We start from the raw sequence: 25445 nt of genomic DNA on the forward strand, positions 1-25445 counted from the left end.
CTCTGACAGGACATAAAAAATTGGGGGGGGGGGTGCTTTTGAATTATCTGTACTTATCTGTATATATGTGTTGCTAGTCAAGGGGCTTGCAATACAAACAATCGTTGCTATTTTTTTTACTTTTTTTTTTTCAAATGTAAAAGTTGCCAGATTATATTAGGCTAGGTCTATATCTCTATACATTCCAGTTTTGTTTTCTAGGGTGACCACTAATTGTAATAGAAGAAAAGTAATAGTATACAGATTTGGTTTATTTCTTGATCTGATTTTCTTGATCTGTATTTTCTGATAGAAATGGGGATTTACAGAGAAGAGAAAAAGCAAATCCTTGCTTCTTAATGTTCTTCTGCAAAACAAATATAAAGGTCTCCACAGGCAAGGATTAACTAATACAAATATGCTTTCTTAGCAGCTATTGAAGAATTACTAATAAACATCATTATAACTGAGTTCAAGATATTCAACCTTGTAAATATATCCTGTTATAATTTCATTATGGTTGGCTGAAGCCCTAGGAGAACCCAACATTTCAACCTCATTGTTCAAGTCTTAATGAATTATTGGAAAGTGGCTGATTAGAAAGCATTGGATCAGAAGGGACCGCTGCATTCTGAATATTACTCTCTTTGATGTTGTTTACCTCCCAGGTTGACTCATTTCCTTGGCCAGAAATCTTAGTACATGAAGCTGTGTGCCTACTCTACTGGGACATTATATGCCAGTGCAAGTCCAGAAGCCAGATGTGATAGGTTTATGTAGATTTTATTTATTTATTTATTTATTTATTTTGTGGATTTAATGTACATTGTAAATATTCGTGTAAGCTTACACTTTAGAATACTATTCTGACCAGAAATGAGGCACAACTTCAATGCAGCTAAAGAGAATACAACAAAAGAAATTGTGTACCCAAACAGAAACTTAGAGTCTCCTTAGGTTAGACACACTATATTTACTCCTCTGTCTGCTGTTAGGGTTTGAGGTCTGCTTGCTTCCTGCTTCCAGTTACTTCTGAATGAAATAACTCTTCATCTGTTCAAGGCAGAGTGTGCACTGTAATATCTGTTTGTGACACTCCAACCACTGCACACTGCTGGGTAAGAGCTTGGGCCTGTGCTATGCATCAGCATCGACTTGATCTTTATCTTCCAGAGAACTCCAGAGTTTAAGTGACAAAGCACAAGCACAGACACAAGGAATTGGAATGTTGACAGTGAGTGCATCTCGAGACTGGAGTCAGAGCCTTGATGAATTCCTAGACACTGTAAGCATAGTGAAGGAGATGTAAGTTTGAGTACTTGGTTCCATCTTCACAGCGGCTCAGTGTTGTTCCACTGCCTTCCACATCACATATACAGGGCAGTCCCTCTGTAAAGATTCACATTCCCCAGCAGATCAGTCACACAGTGGGATGTTACTTCAGGTAAATTCAAAAAAGAGCAGCAATAAACTGCATCCTGATTTTTTAAATCTACTTTAAAACTATACTTGTTTGAAGATATTTCCATTGCATATGTCACCTAAAATAACGTAAAAGGAACACCCATTTAACCACAAGATTCCACACTCAGGCTGTGGTTGACAGTCACTCAATTTGATGAAGCTGTGTGTTTTTTTCAGTTGAATATTTCTTCAGGTTACCTCTCAGTACAGCCTCTGCTATCTTGGGGTAGGGAAGGGGTTTGAGCATTTGGCTTACTTGGATTGAGGGTCTTTTCTTTAAAGATCACCTTACAATATGCTCGAATGGCCTCCACAGTTAGGAGGAACCTATATTTTAAAGGTCCAGAGCTTTCTGGGTGTCTTGTTGATAACACACCTCAGACAAATCTTCAAGTTTACGTCTTCTGAAATACTGCAAAAGGAGCATCATACTACACTATGTTTCCACATTATATACAATAGCCTCTGTATTATTTTAAATTAAGCAGATAGCTTTAATTTGAAGAGTATGCAGGCTAAAAGTATTTGAAGCGTGGTAACCAACATTGTAGCCAGGCCTCTTATTCTTTCACATAAGACGGCTAAGGTTCAGAGGGTGCAAAGGAGGAGGAAATAACATGAAAGCTGGTTTTGCCAGACAGGTAAAGACTTATTCATGCTGGGAGAATCTCCAGCTGGGAAAATCCATGGTTGTTACAGTCTTTGTGCCACCAGAATAGAAAAAAGGGTTAGCTCAGTGAAGAGAATCTGGCTCAAAGAACTTAAAATAAATATCAGATGTCAGAGCTGTGACTTAATTGTTTAGCTAAGTAGATCATGTGAATTACACACAGATTGAGGACCTGTTTTTGCTTCTATTGAAATCGAGGAGAACAGAATCAGGCCACGCTTTTCTTCCAGTATCTTTCAAACACCAAAACTGTTACTGGAGTGTATGACAGCTCCTAGAACCATTTTTGTACCAGTCAGAAATCCTAGAGAGCCGCTAGTACGCAATTTATGTTTTTTTATTATGGACATAGGCTAGGACTTTAAACAGAATGTATTTCCTTAGGTTATTTTAGTTTTTATTTCAAAATTTGACATGCAGACAATGGCTCCTAAGACTCTAACTGTGGAAACTGGAACTCCAGATTCAGATGTTGGTCTTAACAGTAGCCAGTTTCAAAGAGAAACATTGAGACATATATGTATTTTCCTCATTTTAATGCATTCTCAGATTAAAGCTCTGACAATATCAGAACTAGACCTATGTCCCAATTCAGAGATACTATCTTTAATTGTTCCATTGAGAAACTCTACTGATCTGAAAGCCCAACAACTTTATAGTGAAAATTTGGATTTTTCTTCTTCCTTAACGAACATACGTGTTTGTTACATTTTATGAATAACAGGAAATAAGACTTTTTTCTTCCATAGTTACAGTATTTTATGCTTTCTTTGACATTTTTAAATTTTCTATTAAATAAAACTAAACAAACAAAAATACCCACCCTTGTTCAATCATGAAGGCTTCGCAGGATCAGAAGAAAAATGGTAGGAGCTGAAAACTTGAAAAGATCATTCAGAAAGAACTGAAATATTTTATGAGAAGGCTTCACATGTGCAACTGATTTTGGGAGAAGGCAACATGTGCAGTGATTACCCGGCTAAGAGCCTTCATGTAGTTCTACCAAAAGAGGGAAATATTGGTAGACAGGTGACTGAAAAGTGTCTGAAAAGATCTGCAATTTGCAGACTCGCGTATTTCTGTAAATTCCATGTGGATGATGAAGGTGTGTTGTTACAGCATGTAACTGATGACATTATAAATTAAGTATAAAGAAATTACTTAGTATCATATTCTTGGACATACATATAAGATACTGGCAGAAGTATTCTGATTTAGAACATTTTGTAGGTGCTGATTTCTGCATTCACACCACAGAGGGCATCAGAGGGTGGTGGTTGGGAGGGGCTGACAAGAACTTCTGTCCCCTGGCCAGCCACAATTCAGCATGTCCAAGTTCATGATGATAATATCAATAAAAGAGCAGTCTTTTAACCAGCATCAGGGTGTGATTTCTTTTTCTGAGAATTTTTCTGAGCACATAATTAGCAATTACTTTCCTTTCACTAATGAGTTAAGCAAAGAAAAATCAAAGCGGGGGTTGGGGGAGAAGAAGAACATTGTATTACCAGCGTTGAAAACCCAGTTCGCAACAGGCAAAAGTATCCTGCCCATCCCCTGTTTGCCTATCCTCGCCCTTCAGATGTGATTAAATGCTGCTTCTGCAGCTCAAGTGAGTTAGCTTCCTCCAGTCTCAGGTTATGTCCTTCCCACAGCTCAGTGCCCAGGCTTGCAGGAGCCAACTCTAGGGATAATCCGTTGCCCTTAAGAGGGTGTTGAACTGGAGGCTGGCAACCTCTTTTAGGCTGTAAATAGTCGTCGCTCTGCTGAGATAGGAAGGCCTCCCTGGAATTACTGTTCGTGCCGATAGTTGTCTTCATAGCAACGATTGCTGCTAACTATTCCTGTCACTCCCTGCTCCCACTCACAGCTTGGCGGAGACCAGCCAAGGCAAGGAGGCCAAAGGGAGAGTGGAGAGGGAAGAAGACAAAGTGCAACAGTTGGGCAAGAGTAGGGCATGGACACAGAAGACTGGAGACAGCAGCTGGTTGGATCTCTCCTGTGAATGTGAGCTGGTCTTTATCATCTTCCCATGACTGCAAGTTTTTCCAATGTTCAGACTGCTGGAGGAACTTACTGAAAAATAGTTTTCCACTGCAACTTCTGAAGAAGTAACTTAGATATGAGTGAGGACAGGAATCCTAAGATCATCTCCTGTGACTTGTATACTGTGTAGGTGCTATAGTGACACAAGATGAACACCAAATACTTTTATTTCTCCTACTTTTGTTCTCTTATTTTTGGATGCATGTTCTTGCTGCTGTCTTCTACTGTCACAGGTGCTTTCATTTTTATATGCTATGATAACGCTGGTCACAGGGAGTGAGAAACATAAAACATGAGCAGTTGTGGTGTCTGAAAGATCGTCCTGTGGATTTAAGTTGGGAAATTGAATTATAAAAGTACATTTGTATCTTTCCCAAGTAATGTTACCATAAAAAGAAAAGGAGCAAACTCAAGTAAAATTTATGTGTATTTACTTTGTTTGTTCCTCTTTTGATTTTGTGAAAGTTTCTGTTGAAGGACTGCTTTCACTTGAAATATATATAAAAAAAAAAGACACACACATTTGTCTCTGAGGACTTTGTATCACCTTCATCTCCTTTCACCTTTATGAACGAAGGCAGCTCTCACACAAATTGTGTTTGGGAGGGTCTACATTGGCAAGAGGACCACAATGATAGCTATAATAACACAGGAGTGTGGACAGGACACTGCTTTCATTATGGCCTCTAAGATCCAGCAGGAGTATACAATGATTATGGGACTAAAGTCATCACTTCAAAAAGGAGACAATCTTTACTTTCATTTTCTTTCTATCTCAGATGAATGGAGAAGAATCTGCAGCAGTGTAGAAAATATAAAATTTTGATTTTCCTTTGTAGAAGAGAGAGTGAGTTTTGGTTTCTCATACAAATAAGCACACATACCTTCTAAGACTGCAGAATACAGTAGAATTATGCTTTTTGTATTTTGGAAAGAGCAACCTGAAAATACACACTTTTTTAAAGCCATCTATTTAATTATGTGAACCAAAATTATTATTATTTTTTTTTTTTTCATGAAGCCATTAATTTTTTACAATCTGAAACACTGAAAAAGAAGCTGGAAAACAGACATTCTTTGTGGATTTACCCTGTCCTAGAAGTGTGGCAAAGAGCCACATTCTGAATTAATTCAGAAATTAACCCTGTTTACTGATTTGGAAATAAACAAATAATGAGGGAGATAGCAATAAAACACTATAGGAAACATTTTTTTTTTAAATTATTTTCAGGGTAAAAAAAAGACATATTTGTGTGGCTTATCATCATATATTTACAAGCTTGCATAGTTTCTATGTAATACTTAGCATTTCATAAATGGAATTCTAGAGGGGAGGTAAGAGAAATTCCTCTTAGGCACTGTGGGCTGTGACCTAATGGGGATAATAGCACACAGAACATATGTGAGGTAGTTACCTGTTGACTTCAAGATAGTGTTGCACACTTAGAATCATTGCTGGAACCTACTGGATTTATTAAATTCAGCCTTCTGTTATTTCAGGCAACACGTTCTAGAATTTTGTTCATAAACTTTTAAAAGAACTGGACATGTCCTAGCTAATGTAAGTCTTCTCTTGCCTGTTTTATCAGTTAGCAGACATAAATATCCTTTTGCTTCCTGAAGAAAGTTCCAAATTGCATTTGCCTTGTGTTTTGTTGCTGCTGTTGTTTTGTTGTTACTGTTGTTTTGTTTTTTTTTTTTTTTTGTGTGTGTGCTACTGTTTATATTTTTAAAATGTAAAGAATCTTCCATGCTCTTTAAAACAGAGCTTACTACCCCATCATTCAAATAAAGTCTATACATCCAACTTTATGAAATCAAGTGCCTAAAGTTAGTCATCTGTTTTCTTGGTATCCACCTGTATGTCTCAATAATAACACAGATTAAAAATATTTGAGTCTAAAACCTTTTCTATAATTCCCTTGCAATTACACTAATGGGGCATTGATGCATGAGGGGGACTGTGCAGCTGTGAGTTAGAGTGGAATTTGACCCTGGCCAACATAAAAAGCCAGTACTTCAAACTATTTCAAGACTACTTTTAGAAAAAAAAAAGAAAAAATAAATAAATTATTCCATTCCAAAGAAAAGATGAACTAGAAATTGGTTATTTCAAATCTGAAGTACCCAAACTATACTGGTATTCCAAACTGTGCATGGATGTCAATCTCTTGAACAAATGTTCTGAGGACATATAAACATATAGTTTTACAGAAACAAACATAAAAGATGCATGCTGAATTAGGAGAGATTTATTTATTTGCTCTTTATGTTTTCCTTTTCTCACATTACTGTGGTTTGTAGAAATTGTCCTCTGTTTTTATCATCTGTTTTAAGGAATCCCTTTGTACAGTAACTCTGTGTATTTTTGAAAATGTTCAGGATTTGCAATACTATAATTTTGGTAGGATCAAATATTTATACCCTTGCAAATTCTCTATGAATATTAATCACCCTGGATTTAAGGGAATGACTGCTATACCAAGACTTACCAGTGTGAGCAAGAAATAGATAATGTAGGTAAGTAGATTCTCTGGGATAAGAACAGGTGACTGGCACTGCATGTGGTGGATTGAAAGAGGGAAGAAAGGAAAAAAAAACATATAGAAATCATGACTAAATGACAGGCTGAGACTTCAGAAGCTGGTGCTTCTTTTTACCTTAATCACATTTAAGAATTGCACTTATTTTGTTTTGTTTTGTTTTAAATCTAGTGCTCTTGCCACTGGCTACTGACATGGCAGCTGGATCAACCACAATGAATGCAAGCCCTGTTCAGTTTTCACTTTACAGTCATGCCATTGTACATCTAAACTGACTGATGCCTCAACCCACTTCATCACTCAAGTGCAATGAGTGTCACAGAATAAAAACTTTATTTAGTATATGTACCACCAGATATTTTATTCATAACTAGAGTGGGGAGAATTTGAAAATATACTTCAATACTCCAGTTACTCAGCATGTAAATGGAGTAGTTTTTGCCATCCTCACATCACAAAAATATTACTGGAATGAATATCAGGGAAAGTGAACATTCAGTCACCGGTTTAAGTATCCTTAGAAGCACAGGTTCAAACCTGGAAAAATAAGTAAGTGTGGAAGCATTTATTTGACATGGGAGCAGAACTAGCATTTTAGGACTTGACTAATGAGGTACAGTCAAATATCACAGTGCGCATTCCAAATATTTGCTATAAATAAAGTCAATGTACTGAACAAAGGTTTTGTGGATGGCAAATAAATCCAGAGAGATTACAATGCTGTTTATGTCCACTCTTGGAGAAGTAAAAGATAAATTGACCAAGTCATTCATTATGAATTGTTAATTGTGCTCTATTTGCAACCCTTAAGCTCTAGAGTAAACTTTGTATTGCAAGAACGGAAAGAGCTCCCTTTACATAGAGTAAGTGGGAAGCCTAGTAAACTCAGAGCAGAAAGGTATGTATGAGTACATTCAGCATATTCTACATTCAGTAGATGGCAGTGGTATGCAGTTGTAGATTAACTCAGGATTTTCTCTTGAACAGATGCTGTCATCTCTGCGAAACCAAGTAACGTTGTTTGGGGGTTTATTTGAGGCTTTTTTTTTTTTTTCTTTCTTTCAGAAAATTCTAAGATACCAGGTATTTACTTTATTTATTTTTTTTACCTGGTGGAGCGAACAGGGATAGAAAATGTTAAAATTCTTTGCTAATTTATTGTAATCTTCATTACACAACGCTTGGTAAGGCATCTGGTAAGTTTTGAATTTCAAACAATGGTATTACATAGGGAAAGGAATGCATCTGTCTGGAGCATTGACTCATTTTCCATCTATGCCCTGTGGAACTTTGTGTGTACACATCAAAGTCTCAAAATAAAAGTATTCAGTAAGTGGGAACTGTGTGTGTTACTTAACAGAAGTAGTAACACAGTGACGTCTTGGAACTGCACACAGAAATAGATATTCTCCCTTGTCTACAGGAATGAATTGCAAATCTATTGGGGGAAAGCAGTCTGTGTCTGTATGTGTGTGTGTAAACAAGCAAATTGCTGAGATAATTAGAAATTATTATGAAGATTTATTTATGAAAAAATTGGGGGGAAAAAGCAAAACAAAAGCAGAAATAGAGCTTATGTGATTGATAGAAACCATGAATGAGGAGACTGAGAAGAATTAAATTGCATTGTTTAAGTAGATGTTTTCTCATAAAGCAGCTATTTCAAATACAAAAAAAAAAAAAGTTGGAAAGATTTGCTCTCTGTTGAACAAAGCAATATTTTTCTTGCCTCCCAATGGGAAAGTGCAGTAGAAAATGCATTAGAAATATCAGTCTGTGAAGTGAGATGTAACATAACCACAAATTTGTCCTAAGGATATGGAGCACTCCTGGAGAGACCCCAGAATCAATTAGTAGTCCCTGAGCAGGGAGTATAAATATCACCCATTTTCAACGAAGAGCTGTGTTCCTGTGATGTGTCAGACACCATGAAGATCCACAGAAACTTTTAAATCTGTATTAATATGGCTATTGTTTGCAGAACAAAAAGTAATACCATTCTGCTTGCAGTGGAATAGCAGCATATAAAACCAGCATTTACAACATAGCCAAAGCTACTGAATATCTCAGTTTTGCAAATTGAACTTTGTCCAGCCATGAAACCTGGAGTAAGAGATTTAAGCAGTGAGTTCACTGCCAAAGTGTAAGAATGAAAGTAGGAAACTGGTGCTTTTTAATTGGTCAGGGAGCTGAAGAAAGCAGTATATGTTAATTAATTCAATTCTCCTTAACATTTGCTGCAGTTAGGAGCCATTCTTCCAAGCACCATGAAGCTGTCATGTGGCAAATGCCTTAGCCAGGGAATGGGACTGACACCTGTGACAGCAGCCCACTGTCATGGATCACTGTCTTCATCTAGGAGAAGTACCTGGATCAGATCTCTAGGTGCATGCTTCACACTCTATTTACTCACAGGACATTTTGACATGTGATTCCCACGTGTGACACTGACTGTAGTCAAATGTCCATAGTTTACTTAACAACACAACATGATCTTATTAAAATGAATGTAAACTTTTTTTTTTTCTCCACTAGGTTGCTTTATCTCTGTCTTCTATGCTATTTGTTGATTTTGAGAAAGACTTTTCTCTCTCTTTTTTTTTTTTTTTTTAACATTACACTGAGGATGTGCATTGCTTCTTACCATTTGTAGAAATCATTGCATAGTTAAGGCATATAGAGGAGAGATTATTTGGATCATTAAGGTTTTTGAATATCTTATGCGTTTTTTTTCTTTTTTTTTTAATGATTTTTTGTAAAGATTTAATTTATTTTTAAGAGAAAATGTTACCATGCCGAGGATACATTCATCCTGTCATTGCAATGTTTTTCCATTCATTCATCTTTTAGGTATATCTCTTTACTTGGGTATTTTCTTATTTTTTTCTATTTTCATCTCTACTATATATGTTCTTCTGACACCTTACTAGTTATTTTATGAATTTACATTTGAAAGATTTCACTAAGACTTTTTATCACTTTCTTCTTTCTCTCTCTCTCTCTCTCTTTTTTTTTTTTTTTTTTTTTTTTTACATGAATTAAATCCATATTGGCATTGCTGCAAGTATGCAAACTGTTACACCTTGTAGTACTGTCGCAGTACACAAGACCTGCCATCTTTAGGCACTAACAGAAGTCTCTAGTGAAGAAAAGCTCCATTTAATTAAATGGGACTTGTCTATTTTAACTAAAGACAGTTTTGCTGACAATAATATTTCAGCCACTGCACATTTCCTGTGAAAAAATACAGCCTGTGTTAAGCTGAAGCTTTGGAGAGTCTTGTCCTTCAAAATATCACTTTTAATTAAAGGTTTGCTAAAACATATTGTTTTGTAACCATTTTATTGATCTGAAATTATATTATGAAGAAGAAAAAGAATTATATGCTATTTTCATGTCAAAACAACATTTTCAGAAGCTTGAGTTTAAAATAGAAGTCAGATGCATCTCACTGCTGGCAGTTTTTTTTTGTTTGTTGATATTTTTTTCCTGATGTTTTATAGACAAAAAAGAAAATACACAATAAAACATTTTTTAATTATAAATTCCATGGTTATAATATTGCTTTACACAAAATATAAATAATATAAATAATTGTAAGATATATTAAGATACATGATTGTTCCTATTGACCTTACGTTGGACTATGTATATTTGCCAAGTTTTTTGTGCATTTATAGTCTTTTAACTGTCTAGCTAACTCTCCTAGGTAACTCCTTGAAGTGCAGAACATAAGAACCAGAAAAGCATGTTGTTCCATCTTTTGACATAATTTTGAAGAATGCTGTAGAAAATAAAAGTGGCTATTCTGAGTTAATAATAGTTATTCTGAAAAATGGAAAATTACTGAAGCTGGCTAAAAATGCCAGGCTTTGAATAGTTTAATTGAAGAATGATTTGAAGAGCACTTTAGCACCTGTTTTTAAATCTAACAAATAATGTAATTTCTATTTTTGTGTTCTGTTAGATACACTTATGTTTTCCTGAAGAATTTACCTGCCACGAAGTTTTTTAAGAATGCTTTAGTGTTTATCCCCCCTCCCCCCCATTTCTTTTTTTAAGAAATTGAGAAAAATGTTCCTTTTATCATTTATTCTTTTATTGTTTATTATTTTTAGATTCATGGGTATTCTTACAAAAAGTGAAGATGATGATTCTTGATGAAGATTTATTTTTCTTACATAGAAGGGTTAAGGGACTTGGAAAATGAAGCGGAGCCTGAGCTTCCCTGAGTAAGCTAACATAAGCAAAGGCTGCCTGTTGGGGACACAAACAAGTTGAGATCTTGATTTTTTCTGCTAAGGTGATATCACCTCAGGACGTGGAGCTTTGATGTCCCAAGCTGACAAGCTGTCTTGTGGGGATTTGGCCTATTTCAGGGCTGCAAGCACATCTCTCTCATTTTTTTCTTTTTTTTTTTTTTTTTTTTTATATACATATTACAGGAGGACATGAATTCATCAGGTACCGTCATGGTGCCAGAGACAGTAGAAACACAGGGTAAAAAATCAGCACCTGCTGTCACAGCTTTGCAATTTGAACTCACAAACACTGAGAGACACAGAAGTGGAAATCCACATCCAAGGTGATGCAGTTATGTCTCTATTGCAGGTTGAGCTCACGCCCTAGCCAATGGCTGTGGCTTATTTGTTTTTCTACCTCTCGATGAGCAAGTCCAAATTTGTGAAAAATTAAGCATTCATCTCAGCTACCAAACACTGAATAGAAACTGAAAAGTGTGCAGAATAATTTTCTACATCATTAGCTTTACAACAGTGGTTTAAATCAACTTTGGAAAGTTTACAACAAAATCATGGTTACAGCAGAGATCCGGAGCAGCTGTTGCTCACTGCCTCTTAACTCAGAGCTTGCTTGCTCTCATGCAGGCTTTGTGAATAACTAACCACCATTCCAATCATTTAATCATGGTATAAAACTGTCACATCCTTTTTGCATTTTACCTGAAGTCCCAAGTCCTTCTACAAGGCATCACAACTCAGATTAAGAAAATTAACAGTAAGGATCATTTATGATTGAAACTGCAGTATAAACTTAGCTATTCTGTCTGTGAAGCTAGAAAACACTCTACATTTGTCACATCCCTCTATTTTCACCTTACAGTTTTATATTCTGAGTATTTTAAGCAGCAGATCTAGTACCAGATCTGTATTAGCACCATTAATAGCTGTCCATATTCACTGCTGTCTGTGGAAACAGTGTAGGATGGGCAGTATTTTGGACCAGGTTAGAAATAAGCTACAAACACATACAGAGGTCCTCATGTCGGTAAAAAAGAAAACCTTGAATGCAGTTTATTTATGATTATAATCTGAGGTTATAAAGATGAACTCAGGGTCAATAGCACAAGTGCATTTTAACTCAGATGTATTATCTCTGGAGAGCTGTGCAGGGTTTGTAAGATTGTACACAAGAATGGCACAGTCTGAATGTTCTCCCAGCTGATAAAAAAGTCTGTTACTCTCTTCCATAGGATATATACTGGCTGTACTTTACTAGTTTGTGTCGCATGGTCTTGAGGCAAGAATGGATTGAATAAATCATCTCCAGTCAATGCTTCCTGTTTATGTGTGTTTCATACTTATATTTCATTCTTTCATTTTCCTGTTTCTTTTGTATTTTTGCCCAGTGTCACTTCACAGTGTTTTGATTTTAGCAATACTTTGCCAATCTATCTTGTTATTGTATGCTATTACATGTTTCTGCTTTTCCTTTATGAAACTTATATATCAAAATAATTTAACGTGCTCTGTGAAGATATGAGCATACACTGCAAGAATGGATATTAAGATATCTGTCTTAATAGGTGTCAGGTACCACATGCAGCATGATCTGAGCAACTAAGAGCAGGTTAGAAGCCAAAATAACCTAGCATAGTGGTTATGTCTTGATCTTTCATCACCATATAAAAGCATCCTGTATGGACTTGAGATCCTGATTCTGGTTGCAGTGTGATCTGGTCAGGAGTCAGTGATAACCATTCCATTCTAAAATGATGTTCTTTAGTTTGATTTAAATCCTAAGTCCTTTGAGACCTCAGCCTCATAGTTGTGCACAGGTAGGAGGGCTTCACTACGTTCAACATGGACAGTTCTGGAAACCTGTTGTTGAGGAAATTAATAGAAAATACCTATAGCAGAAATAGTTTGCCTGGTCTCATTAGCAGTGCCAGCATCCAGCTATGCTGCTGAAAGACAGAAGAAAATTACTGTGCTTGTGTCAGGCAATTAATAGTTCATAGAGCTAATAGAGCTCCTTGTGCCATTATAGCAAGTGGACAGAAGTGTTCCAGTAACCTGTGCTCCCCGTGCCATTTATACAAATGAACTGACGTTGTCTTTGTGGAGAGCTAGGGGCTCACTGACTGCATTACAAAATGTACTGTACTGGAAGAAAAAGAATGTTTCAAGAAAGCTGAAACATAGGCACGTGTTGAAAAGAAGACTGCTGCCTGGAGGGCTGGCAGCTGTGTCAGGAGAGGAGTGGGCATGCAGTCGGTGTCATTCAGCTGCTGCCCTGCACATGGCTGACCCGTTCCTTTAGGGACAGGCATAGACAGGCTGGGGTGAACCCTGAGCCCGATGGAGGTTGCTTGTGGGAAGCAGACCCTGCAGCGTTCATTCTCAGCTACAGCTGCAGTTTATGCCTGAAATCCTGAGCTCCTTTCCTGAGTATCAAGTCTTTTATCTTGTTTTGACATCTGTGTATTTAAGGGTGGGGTTTTGGCTTTCTGTCATCCTTGACCAGCCTTCACCAGGCTTCAGTTATTTCTCTTTACTGGTCTACTTGAGGCATCTCATTCAAAACTCATCCAGATTGTTTCACTATTTTGTCTTTTCTTATGCTTCATTCTGAGTAATTTTAAAGTATTTGGTATCAGTAAATCAGTACTTGGCATACAGTACTTCAGTAAAATTCTAAGTTTAAGGGGTGATATTTCATTTGAAATTAGGAAACAAATGAAATAGATGTGAGTTAAAACTGAGATTTTCAAGTAAATTAGGTCCCCTGATCTTGCTAAGTTGCATTTTAGTGTGGCATTTTAGTTTAAAATCTAAAAACTTGGACATTTTGGTTTAAAATCCCAGACTAAAAATACATTCATGCGACCTCTGAGAAACTGCTTAAGGCCAGTGATAAGAATTTATTTTGGCAGAAAAAAAAACATCTTTCTATAGTATGTAAGGGAGCTTGCTCTCTTCTAAGCTAAACGTTAATTCAGACTGTGAATTAGGAAAAAAAAAAAGTAGGAGAATATAGATATTTAAAATGGCATAAGTGGTCAGGAGATATTTTTAGTGAATAAATATGTTTAGCTGCAGGTCCTAATGCTGAGACATTGCAATGCTCAATGCATTACTGCTAAGAAAGGCATTTCTTTTAAATTTAACATAGCATATAGCTGTTATGTACAGTTTCTGTCTTCAGTAATAACTACAGCTACTGAACAATTTTTAATACAGTTTTTCAGTGGAAAAAATAAGTCTTGAGGGAGATGCACTAGTTTTAAGAATTTTTACTTATATCAAAAGCTTTTGCTGTAAGCCAGAGGCAACATCCTATTGCAAATAAATAAATCCTAGTGAGTAGAGTTTTTGTGTTAGCTCAGATTTCTCTTCTGCCTATTTCTTGTGGCTGTTCTGAGACAGGTACTTTCTCTTGTACTTTTTGGAAAAAGCACCATATTTGAAAATGGTGTGTTTTAAAATTCACCACTATTTTCCCAGGAGAAGAATACTATTTTTTGACTAATAATGACTATAGAAATACTCTTGGTCTATCTACTTCTCTCTTCATGTACCCATAATTTCAATACCCAACATACTGTATTTGGTTCAGTATTTTACATAATTTGTTCAGGTACTCAAACAGTTGTCATTACATGACAACATATTTATAATATTTACGGTCTTTTTTAAAGTACAGTTCAATTAACTTATAAGATGTGCAAACGACAGAAAATATGATAGCGTATGCTTTTATGAGGACCATTTGGCCTTTCTTCAAGAAGAAATTTGGCAATTTCTTCTTGGATTAAAAGAAAAGGTATGTGAATGTACCTGGAATAATTTGAATAGTTATTGAGTTATTGTGTTATTACAGTAGACTTCTCATATTTTGCTTTAATTTTTTTTTTTTTGTAATTCCTATGCTACATAGATAAATTATTTTTTTCTTTTTCTCCTTAGAAATTTTCCCAAGAGATTCCAGTCTAAAAGACAAGTTCATAAAACATTTTACAGGTAAGGCAAGTTGTTTGCACTTTATTTTACCCACAGATGTGTATTCTAAGATGCCACAAAAACAAACAAACAAACAAACAAACAAAAAACCTCATGCTGTTAACTTTTTTGAGGTTATGCACTAAGTTTAACATTTTTGAAGTTATATTTCCATCATTTAGGGCTAGAATGTTTTAAAGAACTCTAATCACATTTTTAATCTTAAATGTATATGTATTTCTCCATAAACTTTGTCAGTCCTTCCATATCAATTTTTAAATCTGCCAATTTTAACTACTCATTAGACTACATATATCTTTCAGAATCAGATCCATGTGACTGTGTAAATTTTCACTCTATCAGCAAAACACTTTGTTCTATCTCATGATATATATGTGGGCTTGCTTTTTTTAACACAGCAAACAAAGCAAGAAAGGATTTAAACCAAGAAAGGGTGTTAAATCAGTGTAAATGAATCAGAAAAATCATTTGTTATTTTAAATATGGAAACTTAATATGATTGCAGTCAAATACTTATACTTGAAAGCAGATGTAGTTATATCATACACTTGTTTTTTGTATTTTGTTTTGTAACTACTGGGAAAATTATTGTACTGGCTGTAAGCAAAATGAGCTGTCAGCAAAAACATCAACATGCTTGTGCTGATTCTTTACTTTTTTATTCCAAATGTTCTGAAATTCAGAAAAGTGAAGGTCTCTAAGTATGACACTGCAAATCTCTTGGTGATTTTAAGTATTATTGGGATTAGTGAAACTACAACCTAGAGAAATAGATAGCAACAAAATAGAATTTGAGATAATTATGTCTTACCTCTTTGGAAATTTTGTACAGTCATTGGCAAGAAAGGAAAGAATTTGTTGTGTCCTTTGTGTGTCAGGGGAGTCCTCAAACCTTTAGAATAAGCACGACAGTAAGGGTCTTTCTGCCAACAGCTAACTCCTAACTCCTGTCTAACAACACCTACAGGAGAAATGCTATGTCCAGCTGCCTCTTCACTCCCACAGGATAAACAAGAATAATTATGAACCTTATTAATGTCAATTCATGTGAAAAAGTAATGCAAGGTACAACTGTGTTATACCATGTACCACAGGAATACTAGAAATTAACTTTCTGGGGAGGACAGACAAGAAAGAGTTGCTTATATTAATAATTTAACTGTTTCCTTTTAATATTTAAATCTGGAAACTTCTCAGCCATCATAACAAGATCAACATAAGAATCTGAGTAGGATAGATGATGAATACATAGCAAGTTTCATTACTCAGAAACAGTAGTGAAAAACAGCCATGAGTTTTACATAAGGTATTTTGAGAATACTAAATCACAGAAAGGTAAAAGATCAAAAAGTATTTAAAAGCTTGTTTCTGGAGACATTTATTAAATTAATAGTTTTTTCCTGCATGGGTAGTTGCTATCAAAATTGCTGAAATTATTTGTCTAAGAATAGCTGGAATGAATAAGGAAAGCAAGTTCATTCCAAAATTCTTGGAAGTTTATTTCTTTATTGGCTCAGAATTACTTCCTACATTTTTTTTTCTTTTTAATTATGCTCTTAAGATCTTCAGTGATGAGGTTTTCTGCCTGATTTTTCTTTTCCACAGCTTTATTAGAGCCTGTAATCCACAGTCTTTTTCCTAAAATACAACCTAAATGTATTTTTCTTGATTCTGTTCAAATCATAATCCTTTTTCTATGAACCTTATTTAAGTAAACTATTCCAATATAGTCCTTGCTAGTGCAAGAATTTGGACATCCTGAGTTAATGGAGTTGGGGAAAAGAGGAGAGGGAAGGGAAATCAACACTATCTTCACAGTCCATTAGCTGTAGAGTTTCAGGGTTAAGAGAATTTTTCTACGCTTGTACTTTGCCGAGATTAGTAGACTATTTAGAACCAAATAAGATCTGTATGTAACAATTCTTGACTGTAGAAACAATCATAAATAATATTTTGAGTCATAAAGCTATCTATCAATTCAGCTTGAAAAACCAGCTGACACAGATTGCTTTATAAGGCACAAATAAAATTAACAGCCTATTTTTGATGGCAAGAAGGAAAGTTCGAAAATCATATATTATCTGAAGGGACATAAAATTTATTCAGTGACAAAGCTGATGTTATCTCCATATATCTTGGATAATTTTAAATTGCATACTTTCTTGAGAGCCTAATTACATCCTCAGATAAAAAATAGCAGCAATCTTCCAGTTCAAAGTTGCAAAGGCTGCTTTGTCAGTTTATTCAAAAGCTTACTTGTGGCTGAAAAATCTCATGAAATCTACATATTACCGTAAAATATACCCAATGTTCAAGTCAGTTCACTGTCATAGGGAGAAATCTTCTTGCAAGCCTGTGGTAGTTGACCTCCATTATCAGGGAGCCAGGGAGTATTGGCTCCCTGTATTTTATGAGGCTGATAAACCACCTTTCAAGTGGTGAGATAAATAACTGTTGCCCAGAAATATATAGTATTTTTCTTTGACTGGAAAGTTAGTCAAAGCATTGTTGTGTCTCAGTCATGGTTTGGGGACCAGTAGCTGTATATTCTTATGAAATACTGTTATGGATCAATGACACTGAATTTCCAGAAAAAAGGGAGACTGGAAGAGCAGACACATAGCATACACCTTGGGCACACAGGGATTTGCCTCATCCAAACGTTTAAAACACATGCTGCCCTCTGCAGGTCTGCACCCTTTCTTGCTAGGACTGCTTCAACGAGAGATTAGGTTGTTAGATACTTTTTGGCTCTATTTTTCTCCTCAACTCCCACATCATATTCATAGAGAGCTTCTAAATGATGTGCAAATTAGAAGCATTAGTAGATCAAACTACTTCATCTTTGCAGGGCTTAGAAACTCATATTTGCTTAAAATATTGCTTTTATCTATCTTCAGAAATAATATCTGCATTCGTTCTACATTTTTTCTACATTATAATACTGACTACTGAGCTAACACTGTAGTTGCAACATTCTATTTTTCACCACAAACTGTACCATTAACTTGGAATTAATAGAATTTCAACGGTAAGGCAGTCTATCACTTCCATTTTTCTGTTACTTGGATCATGAACATAATTGTGTAGTAATAAGATTGTTTTCTGTTATTTTAGTAGTATTGTTATAGTTGTGTTGCATCATAGTTGTTTAAGGTGTAGCAGAAAGTTAAGCATAATTTTATCAAAACACCTTGAAGTTAATTCTATATGATGACATGATTCATTGAAGCTGCGAAATCATGACATTGAAAGGTTGTGGTTAATTCCTGCTTACTCTCAAACAGGGCCAGTCACATTTTCATCAGAGTGTAGCAAGCACTTTCATCGGCTGTATCACAACACAAGGGACTGCTCAACGCCAGCTTGTAAGTTGTAACAAAGTCAGTTAAAATCCAGCTGTGATACCTGTTTAGAAGCAACTTGCTTTTCCTGCTCAGTGTTTGGTGTGCTGATTCTTCTGTATCATTTTCTCTTCACTTTAGCAATATTCTACAGAAGACATTGGAGGTCTTCTAATGCACAAATTAATTTCTGTTAATTAATGCAGTTACAGTCAACTGCTTAAAACAGAGATCCTTCTAAGTGAGACTAACATAAATGAAATGAAAACTCTGGGACAAAAATAAAAGAATAAAAAAAAATCAGGCATGCCTATACAGACATGGAATATGAAGCCATTCTTTCCCACTCTCATTAGCTCTACTCATGCAATAAGATGAAATCTGAAAAACTCCCTTCTGTTAACCATCAATTGCATGTTTATATGTTGTTTTTGACTATGCACCTGCTTCTGATGTCAATTATCTAATATACGCCCACTGTTAAAGAACAAAAAAGCAATTTATTCATCATTTCTGTTATTGACCTATGCATTTCTTATCAAGTAGTATTCCATTATGAGATCAACAGAAGTTTTGCTGTAACACAGACTAAATGCAAATGTGTCAGAAAGATTTACTGAAAAAGAAAACTATTCTATTGTGTTATTAAACAAATAAAACAAAGAAAAATTGAACAAATAAACAAACCAAAAAAGTCCATTACAATTAAGTTAACATTCTCTATTCTAGAATAAACTATGTCATTTCATTAGCAAATGTGGATCTCAGTGATGTGTAAGCACATACTATGGAATGGCACACTTTGGAAATTTTTCAGGACAACATAAAAAAAAATGACACTCCTTTTCACCCTTTGCAAGATGATGAACACTTTTTGTGAGCAGCTGAGAGGCTTTAGTTCTCACAAAAGCTCAGCACCTCATAGGATGTGGGTTTAGAAAGGGCAGCCCTCATCTTTATCTGCCCTTATGCTGATCAGAAGCTGAAATATAGAAATCAAAGGCTGATTCTCAAAGGTTATAGCATTGTAAGTAGGCACGTAATGAGTAGGCTAAACATACATCTCTCACATTCTGCATAACAAAATGCCAAGCATGTTGCATATTGCATACCTTGACTATATGGATCCACATTACATAGATATTATTTGGACTTCCCCATCTTCTCTGAGTGCTTCTGCCTGTATTAAGAAACACAGTCATAACATTTCTCTTCTAATTAAACAACTTTTCTCTAAACAAGATTGCAGTTTGAACTGTGAGGAACTAATTTTTAAGTTTAACTATCAGCATAGATATTAAAAATGTGATTAAAGCCAAAGCAGGTTTTATTTATCCTTTTCTTCAATCAGACCCAAAGCAGACAATGACTTTCATTCAACCTTAAACATTCTGTTGATCTAAAAGAGTTGAACACTCACCTGTCTGCAATTTATCCAGCATTCAAGGTAGTTATCAAGGCTGATCACAGCCAGGATCTTTTCCAGTCTCTTTTGAGGAGTTTGCTGTTTTGTTTCAGGGAAACCGTAGCTGCCATAGGACTTCTGAGGACGGGTTACTTCCTGTCCTACTGGCACAGCTAAGTTCTTTATAAACATTCCCTGAAGCACTGATCCCAGGTTAGCATTCAGTCCCTTGTTGTTTGACACAATTTCTGTTAAGTCTTACCAAGAAACTTATCAAACAAGACAAGAAGATTGTACTTAGTATTCCTTGTTACTAAATGCTTAGGTCTTTCCATCAGAAAGGATGTCATTGGCTCAGGGACCACTTGAAACAAATAGCCATTTGAACAGAGGACACTAAAGAAAGAGCAAGTAGGTCACTAGTAACTCTAATCTGATAGCTAAGATTTATTTAGACATGGAAAATATGGATTCCTATTAATGTTAACAGTAAGTGGAACAATAAAAAAGTTTGAAAGGGCCTGACCTCAGTACCTCATAGTCTGTGTATAGGAATACATGTAGCATCCCAAGTAATGAGTTAAGTTCCTTCAGGTAAAGTTGGGAATTGAACCTAGTCTTCTACCTCTTAGGAGGTAACTATGTAGTAGAAAATAAACTGCTTACATCTCTCACATTTCCTCTAGGGCCTCAGCTAGGATAAGGTATAATTTTGCATTTTGTGCTCATAATTTCATGAATTTCCATCAGAGAATGTTTTCATTGTGTAGACAGCCTGAAATTCTAGTACAAGCTCTACATTTAATTTGGTGCAGTTTTTGAAGGTATCTGGCAGATGAGATTCATGATTGCTGTTGGTAATTTTGTTTTACAGATTATAAAAGGTGTGCAAGGTTGCTAACAAGATTAGCAATGAGCCCTTTGTGTACACAGTCCTAGGATGTTTGTTATGTAAGTATCATTTTTTTCCCACTGGTGTTTTTTATTTATTTAATGGTCTAATGATTTACTCCACATTTGTACCTTGTTATCAGGTGTGTATATAGAAATGTTGTATTAACATCAATGTGCAGTTCTGGGTTTGCTCTAAGAACTGCCTACTACCTCATGGTAGTACATAGAAGCACAGATGTCTCTGATACATGCCCCAGTCATAGGTGGCACTACAGAGCAAAATCGTGCTCTGGATCACATCTTGCTACCAAAATTTTGAGAAGACTAACTGGTGAAGATGAAAAGTGTGTAAGGACTTAATACATTTGTTACAAGCTTTCAGTGAGAGAGCTTTGCTGTTAATGCATGGAAGAAACAGAAAGCCTTGGTCTCAGGTCTGAAGTCATAACAGACATGCTATCACTTTATTCATCTTCAGAATCACTTGTGATTCCCAAATTGTCTCCTGAAAATTTGCCTAAAGTTAATACCATAGATGGCAATAGGAGTAAACTGAATATAAAGGTGTGACAAAGCTGAAGTATTTCAGTAACAAGCTGTGGAAGGTAGCAGTTCACTAGCATATTAAATATGCTAATTAAAAATCAGTGTCACTGATAAAAGGAACATCTCCAAGTGAGCTGTTTTTCCTAGCAGCTTGAATATCACCAAATATTGTTTACAGTTATCACACTAATTTGAAAAAACACACTAGTTATTATGGGTTGAGAAAATATATAAAATCAGTGAAAAATAATTTATTTAAATTTTTTCAAAGATGGTTTCCTCTTACCACCTCCTTCTGACAAGTGCTGCCTGAAATTTGGGGGAGTAGTGTATGTCACTTCTTCCTGCATCAAGACTTCAATTCATACTAATCAAGAATAAGAAAGGAAGAGTAGGATATGAGTCAGTGTTAGCTGATTTGATTCCCAAGTGGAGGTGGGTTTCATTCTGGTGGATGTGTGAAAATGCTTAGAAAAATATGGCAATATTTCAGTGCTGAGAAGAAATGACATAATTCCTTTTGCCTCTTCATTTCTTTTCTTTTCAGTCTGTTTGGCCTCTTGCCTTCTGGGTCTTGCAGATGGTCTTGAATATATCAGGGACACTAAACGTGAGACTGACTAAGGGATGTTGTTACTTTGCCAGGATCTTCTTTTTGTAACTGAAGGCAGGAATCCTTTCCTGAATGCCTTTTCTTTTTTTTCCTTTTTTTTTTTTTTCCTTTTTTTTTTTCTTTTTCTTCTTTTTTTCTTCTTTTTTTTTTTCTTTTTTTTTTCTTTTTCTTTTTCCTTTTTTTTTTTTTTTTGACATCCTTACATACCTGCATGTTTGTAGGTTTTATAATTCAAATCCAACCATTATAAACCATCCCAGAAATCTCTTGGTTTATGCACTTTAATCTGTTTAGTCTCTGCCCTTCATCTGTATCTCTTTACTCCTCTGAGTTCATGGTATAAGCCTTCCAGAAAGATTTCTGGGTGTTCTGATACATTTTTTCCTTTCAAGCAGATGAGTCAAAGGTCTACTTCCATATCCTCAGTACAGAAGCCTCTATCACATCCTATTTCCAGCTTTATAAAAGGATCAAAAGTTGCTCCTGATTTGCCAATCTAGCTGTTCTAAGTGGCCTGCCAAAAATACACTCAGAGGTGATGTGTGAGGAAGGAAATATAAACCGTGTGCACTGTGTTCACATAAAATTGTTCCTAGGCTGACTTACTCCCTACAATGTTAAATATAGGGAGAACATTATAAGAAAAACTAGAGCTATGATCTGAGTGTTTCCCAACTGCCTCTGTGCTCCCTTGCTCTGTTCTTCCACCAGGTAGATAGAGTAGTGCGTGGCAGTGGGAGCTGAAGGGGAGCTGCTGCAGGCTGCGTTTCAGGACCATGGAGAAGGCCACAGTAGGGCTGCAGCTTTTTTTTTTTTTTTACTATTATTATTATTATTATTATTATTATTATTATTATTATTATTATTATTATTATTATTATTATTATTACTACTACTACTACTACTACTACTACTACTACTTTTCATTCAGATGATTTAAAATGGATGTGAAGCATTTAATGGAATCCAAAATCTAGAAATGCACATGACTACATGTATGGGAAACTGGTGAGATGCGTAGTGTGGACTGCTATGAGTTAAACATCTCAGCATCAGATCTGATGATTTGCCACTGAAAAATTCCTTGGTATTCACAGGAGGGAAAGACCCACTGACATTCTGGAGTTAAGATTTGTGCAACCCAAAGGAAACTCTGATTTACAAACAGAATTATACCGAATTATTAAGCAGCCTTCCTCTGTGTTTTGAAACTAGTTATAAAATGTCATGTCCTTTTCTCTTGCAGACTTTCTACTAAGGAGAGAATTCTGATTTGCCAAGAAAGTGCCTTGAAATCTTCCAAGACAGAGAAGACATCTTTTACCTTTTTGATTTACAACATTTTGTTACTAGATGCATTTTATTTTCATATATTTGTTGGACATTCCATATTTGTGTGAAACATTTTATTTTAATTTGTAAATTTGTTGCCTATAGTTCAGACAAGACAATTATTTAAATACATTGTATATAAAGAATACTAATAATATACTGATTAAATGTTATAACCACATGCAGGGAGTTGGTAAAAAAATTGGTGTTTCTCTTGTTCCATTGTATTTACATCATTTTGCTCAGGCTCTTACTTTCATTATTTGCACTAACTTGAAATGCTGAAGTCTATGTAACTGAAATCTGAATAAGCTGTGGGGAAGTTTTACTTGCCATGGAAGATATTTTATATTATGAAGCTTTGTTAATATATACATATATATTATTGCGCATCAGAAAAAAAAATGCTCAGAAATGCACCTTGCTTTCAGGAACATTTGTATGACTATTTGGGATTATCATCAGTTACATTTGTACTGGCACTTATGGAAAGAGTTGCAAATAATGTAAATATAAAGACTGGAAAACTGCAATGCAGTTTTGGTGGAATAAAGAACATAAAAAGAAACCGTTTCCCAGGGTGGGTATTTAAATTTATTAAGGGATTACTTATTTAATACACATCTTTAATTTACCTGGTGAAGTCAAAATAATTTTCCACTGAGAACTACAAACTCGTGGGTTTACCTTTTTTGCATTTTTTTTTTAAGTAAATTTTATTCAGGCATTTATTCTTCAGCTAAATGCGGTGCCAACAAAAACACATTATGCACCCACTGTGAACAACAGAAACCTTCTGTGAGTGTGAAAAGAGCATAATAGCCCTGTAGAAGAGAAAATACTGAGGGAAAATAGTATCATAAAATTGTATCATAAACTGAAGGGCATAATGAAAGTATTTGGCTGGTAACACATCAAACAAATATTTGGGAAGATTCCAAAGCACAATTACTTTCTTATTTAAACTTAAATTGTGGTGTTAACAGTTGCTACCCATTTGTCTCAGTTCTATTATTCCGAGTATTTTTGATTGATTGTCAAAGAATCTGGTATGAAGTAAGAAGCGAGAATTTTATGGTCAGGCATAGAGTAATAGACAACACATGTTCACTGTGCCCAGATCACAATTCTTGTGATTAATAGACCATTGAAAAGCACTGCCCCAGATTGGTTGTGCCATCCTTTCCCTCAGTGTAGGCTTTGTGATCCTGATACTTCTATGGCCACTTATGAGGAAAGACTAAGTGAGCTGGGCCTGTTTAGTCTAGAGAAGAAGAGATGGAGAGGGGACCTTATCAACCTTTATAAATACCTTTGGGGACAACGTAAAGAGGATGAGGCCAAACTCTTCTCAGTGGTGTCCAGTGACAGGACAAGGGGTAATGAGTATAAATTGAAGTACAGGAAGTTTCATTGCCGTATATGGAAGAACTTTATGGTTCAGGTGACAGAGAAGAAGGAGCATACAGGAAGAAGCTGCCCAGAGATGTTGTGGAGTCTCCTTCTTTGGAGATATTCAAAACCCACCTGGATGTGATCCTGTGTAATGTGCTGTAGGTGAGTGGGGGCTTGGGCTAGATGATCTCCGGAGGTAACTCCCAAACTCAACCATTCTGTGATTCTGTGATTACTTCTCCCTCTACAGAATAGCAGGGAAATGTTGCTCTGAGATTCCTTGTCAAATAGTGTACAGCTGCCTTATTCTTACATTCAAAGGGATTTAGTTTCTTCTTTCTAAATTGCAGTCTTTTAGCATCAAAGATGGGCTGGGTCCTATCACGCACCAGTCAGACCAGCTCATACCTTCTCCAGGTACTGTTACATTCTGCCTGGGCAATAATATATTAAACCATTTGTTTCTAAACAGCTCGTTACTCACAGCTGTTTCCTTTGTTACTCCCTCTGTAGTCCTGGCTAGAATGTTGAAGTTCTGTGCTGTTTGTATTTATTCTTTATATGATTATTTCTAAACCTTTTTGCCATTGTATTTTTTTGATGAGAGCAAAGATTTCAAGCTACATTCTAATCTATGTTGAAGGCAGTATTCATACTGAAAATAGAGAAATGTATCTGTAATCCAGTGTCAGAATGGTGAGATAGGTAACCATGTTTCTCTGTGAGTAATGTATTTCATAGAAGTTAGGCCATATTTCATTGGCCAAAACAAGTCTGTGGGTGGCTCAGAAACACTGCAGCTAGAAGAGAAAGGATGAGGTGAGAGAAGTCCAGAGTAGAGATTAGTGGTTCTGAGAAAATCTTCATTTTTAAGTCTTGCTTTTGCATTTTCCATTCTGATTTGTTTTCATCTCAGTTTCTCAAGTTAGAAAAAAAAAAAAAAAAAGTCTCTC

The 25445-nt window shown here is 35.6% G+C and overlaps 1 protein-coding gene across 1 annotated transcript in view; it reads left to right on the forward strand.

Annotated features, from left to right (window-relative positions):
- Positions 1-24249, forward strand: part of ALKAL1 (ALK and LTK ligand 1) — a 37360-nt gene extending 13111 nt beyond the window's left edge. The window contains exons 3-6 of the mRNA XM_068672958.1: positions 14910-14963; positions 18251-18331; positions 20587-20663; positions 23012-24249. Of these exons, the coding sequence (XP_068529059.1) occupies positions 14910-14963; positions 18251-18331; positions 20587-20651 (200 nt within the window). The 3' untranslated portion in view covers positions 20652-20663; positions 23012-24249. The remainder of the gene's footprint in view (positions 1-14909; positions 14964-18250; positions 18332-20586; positions 20664-23011) is intronic.
- The last annotated feature ends 1196 nt before the right edge of the window (positions 24250-25445 follow it).

This window comes from Anas acuta, chromosome 2 (assembly GCF_963932015.1).
Source record: "Anas acuta chromosome 2, bAnaAcu1.1, whole genome shotgun sequence".
Lineage (NCBI taxonomy): Eukaryota > Metazoa > Chordata > Aves > Anseriformes > Anatidae > Anas > Anas acuta.